The sequence below is a fragment of the Pygoscelis adeliae genome, unplaced genomic scaffold (genome assembly GCF_000699105.1).
Source record: "Pygoscelis adeliae isolate BGI_AS28 unplaced genomic scaffold, ASM69910v1 Scaffold1060, whole genome shotgun sequence".
Taxonomy (NCBI): domain Eukaryota; kingdom Metazoa; phylum Chordata; class Aves; order Sphenisciformes; family Spheniscidae; genus Pygoscelis; species Pygoscelis adeliae.
The window spans coordinates 942-2,335 of record NW_008823975.1 but is presented as its reverse complement, the minus strand read 5'-3'; the positions used below and the strand labels follow the sequence as shown (position 1 = coordinate 2,335).

Genomic DNA, 1,394 nt, shown 5'->3' with positions numbered 1-1,394 from the left:
CCAGGCTGGGTTGGGTGTTGAGGACAGGGCTGTAGATGCTGGTGGCCATCTATAGCCCCACAAGACTCGCAGCAGAGCTGCCCAGGCAGGCATCAATGGCCAGGGGAGGGGAGTGGGTGGGTGCCATGGAGCCTCCCGCAGCTGGGTGCTCGGTGTGGCTGGTGCTGGTGCCACCATCCCCCGGGTGCTTGGTGGGGTCCACTCAATGTGCTGCCCCAGGACGTCCTGGAGAACGAGAGCATCAACCTGGACTGGATGTTTCGCTACTCCCTCATCAACGACATCGTCAAGGTACCCAAGTGAGGGGCACGAGGGGCTGTGGGAGGTGCCTGAGGGATGCCAGCTTCACAATGTCCATCTGTCCCAGGGAATGGCCTTCCTGCACAACAGCATCATCGGCCACCACGGCAGCCTCAAGTCATCCAACTGCGTGGTGGACAGCCGCTTCGTGCTGAAGATCACCGACTACGGGCTGGCCAGCTTCCGCTCACCCTGTGACGGCGAGGACACGCACGCCCTCTATGCCAGTGAGTGCCCACCGCCGGGGACCGGGGGACCAGGGGGGTGGAGTGGCCCTGACTCACCACCCTGTGGCCGTGTCCCACCAGAGAAGCTGTGGACAGCCCCGGAGCTGCTGCAGAAGGGGCACCTGCCCACCCCGGGGATGCAGAAAGCTGATGTCTACAGCTTCGGCATCATCGTGCAGGAGGTCGCCCTGCGCAATGGCCCCTTCTACATCGAGGGCATGGACCTGAGCCCCAAAGGTGAGGGTGGAGGGCGGGTGTGGGGCGGTCCCATCCCCACCGGGGAGGTCCAGTGCTCACCGTCGGCCACCCCCCGGCAGAGATCGTGCAGAAGGTGCGTAACAGCCAGAAACCCTTCTTCCGCCCCTCCATCGACATCGGGGTGCACAGCGAGGAGCTGGCAGTGCTGATGGAGCGCTGCTGGGCGCAGGAGCCAGCCGAGCGCCCCGATTTCAGCCAGATCAAGATCTTCATCCGTAGATTCAACAAGTGGGTGGCTGGCGAGCGGGGAAGGTGGCCCTGGGCGGGAGCGGGGACAGTCATGGGGGCGGTGGTTGGGGGGCACCTCTTCCCGCGGTGCCAGCTACCTGCACCCCGGCAGGGAGGGCAGCACCAGCATCCTGGACAACCTGCTGTCGCGCATGGAGCAGTACGCCAACAACCTGGAGAAGCTGGTGGAGGAGCGGACGCAGGCCTACCTGGAGGAGAAGCGCAAGGCGGAGAACCTCCTCTACCAGATTCTGCCCCAGTGAGAGGGGGAGAGACGGGAGCGTGTGGGTCTGGGGGTTGGCATGGGGTCAGCATGCACCCGCTGCCGTGCAAGCATGGGGTCCCTTGCCAGCTCTCCATGCCGGCGTACGGCAAGGGACG

General features: G+C 65.1%; 1 protein-coding gene across 1 annotated transcript in view; it reads left to right on the top strand.

Moving 5' to 3' along the window:
* NPR2 (natriuretic peptide receptor 2) overlaps positions 1–1,394 on the top strand; it is a gene marked incomplete at its 3' end in the record, with an annotated part of 5,067 nt that overhangs the window by 2,738 nt on the left and 935 nt on the right. Inside the window, exons 7-12 of the mRNA XM_009324863.1 lie at positions 132–291; positions 368–527; positions 609–764; positions 845–1,013; positions 1,126–1,272; positions 1,366–1,379. Coding sequence (XP_009323138.1) covers positions 132–291; positions 368–527; positions 609–764; positions 845–1,013; positions 1,126–1,272; positions 1,366–1,379 — 806 coding nt within the window. The remainder of the gene's footprint in view (positions 1–131; positions 292–367; positions 528–608; positions 765–844; positions 1,014–1,125; positions 1,273–1,365; positions 1,380–1,394) is intronic.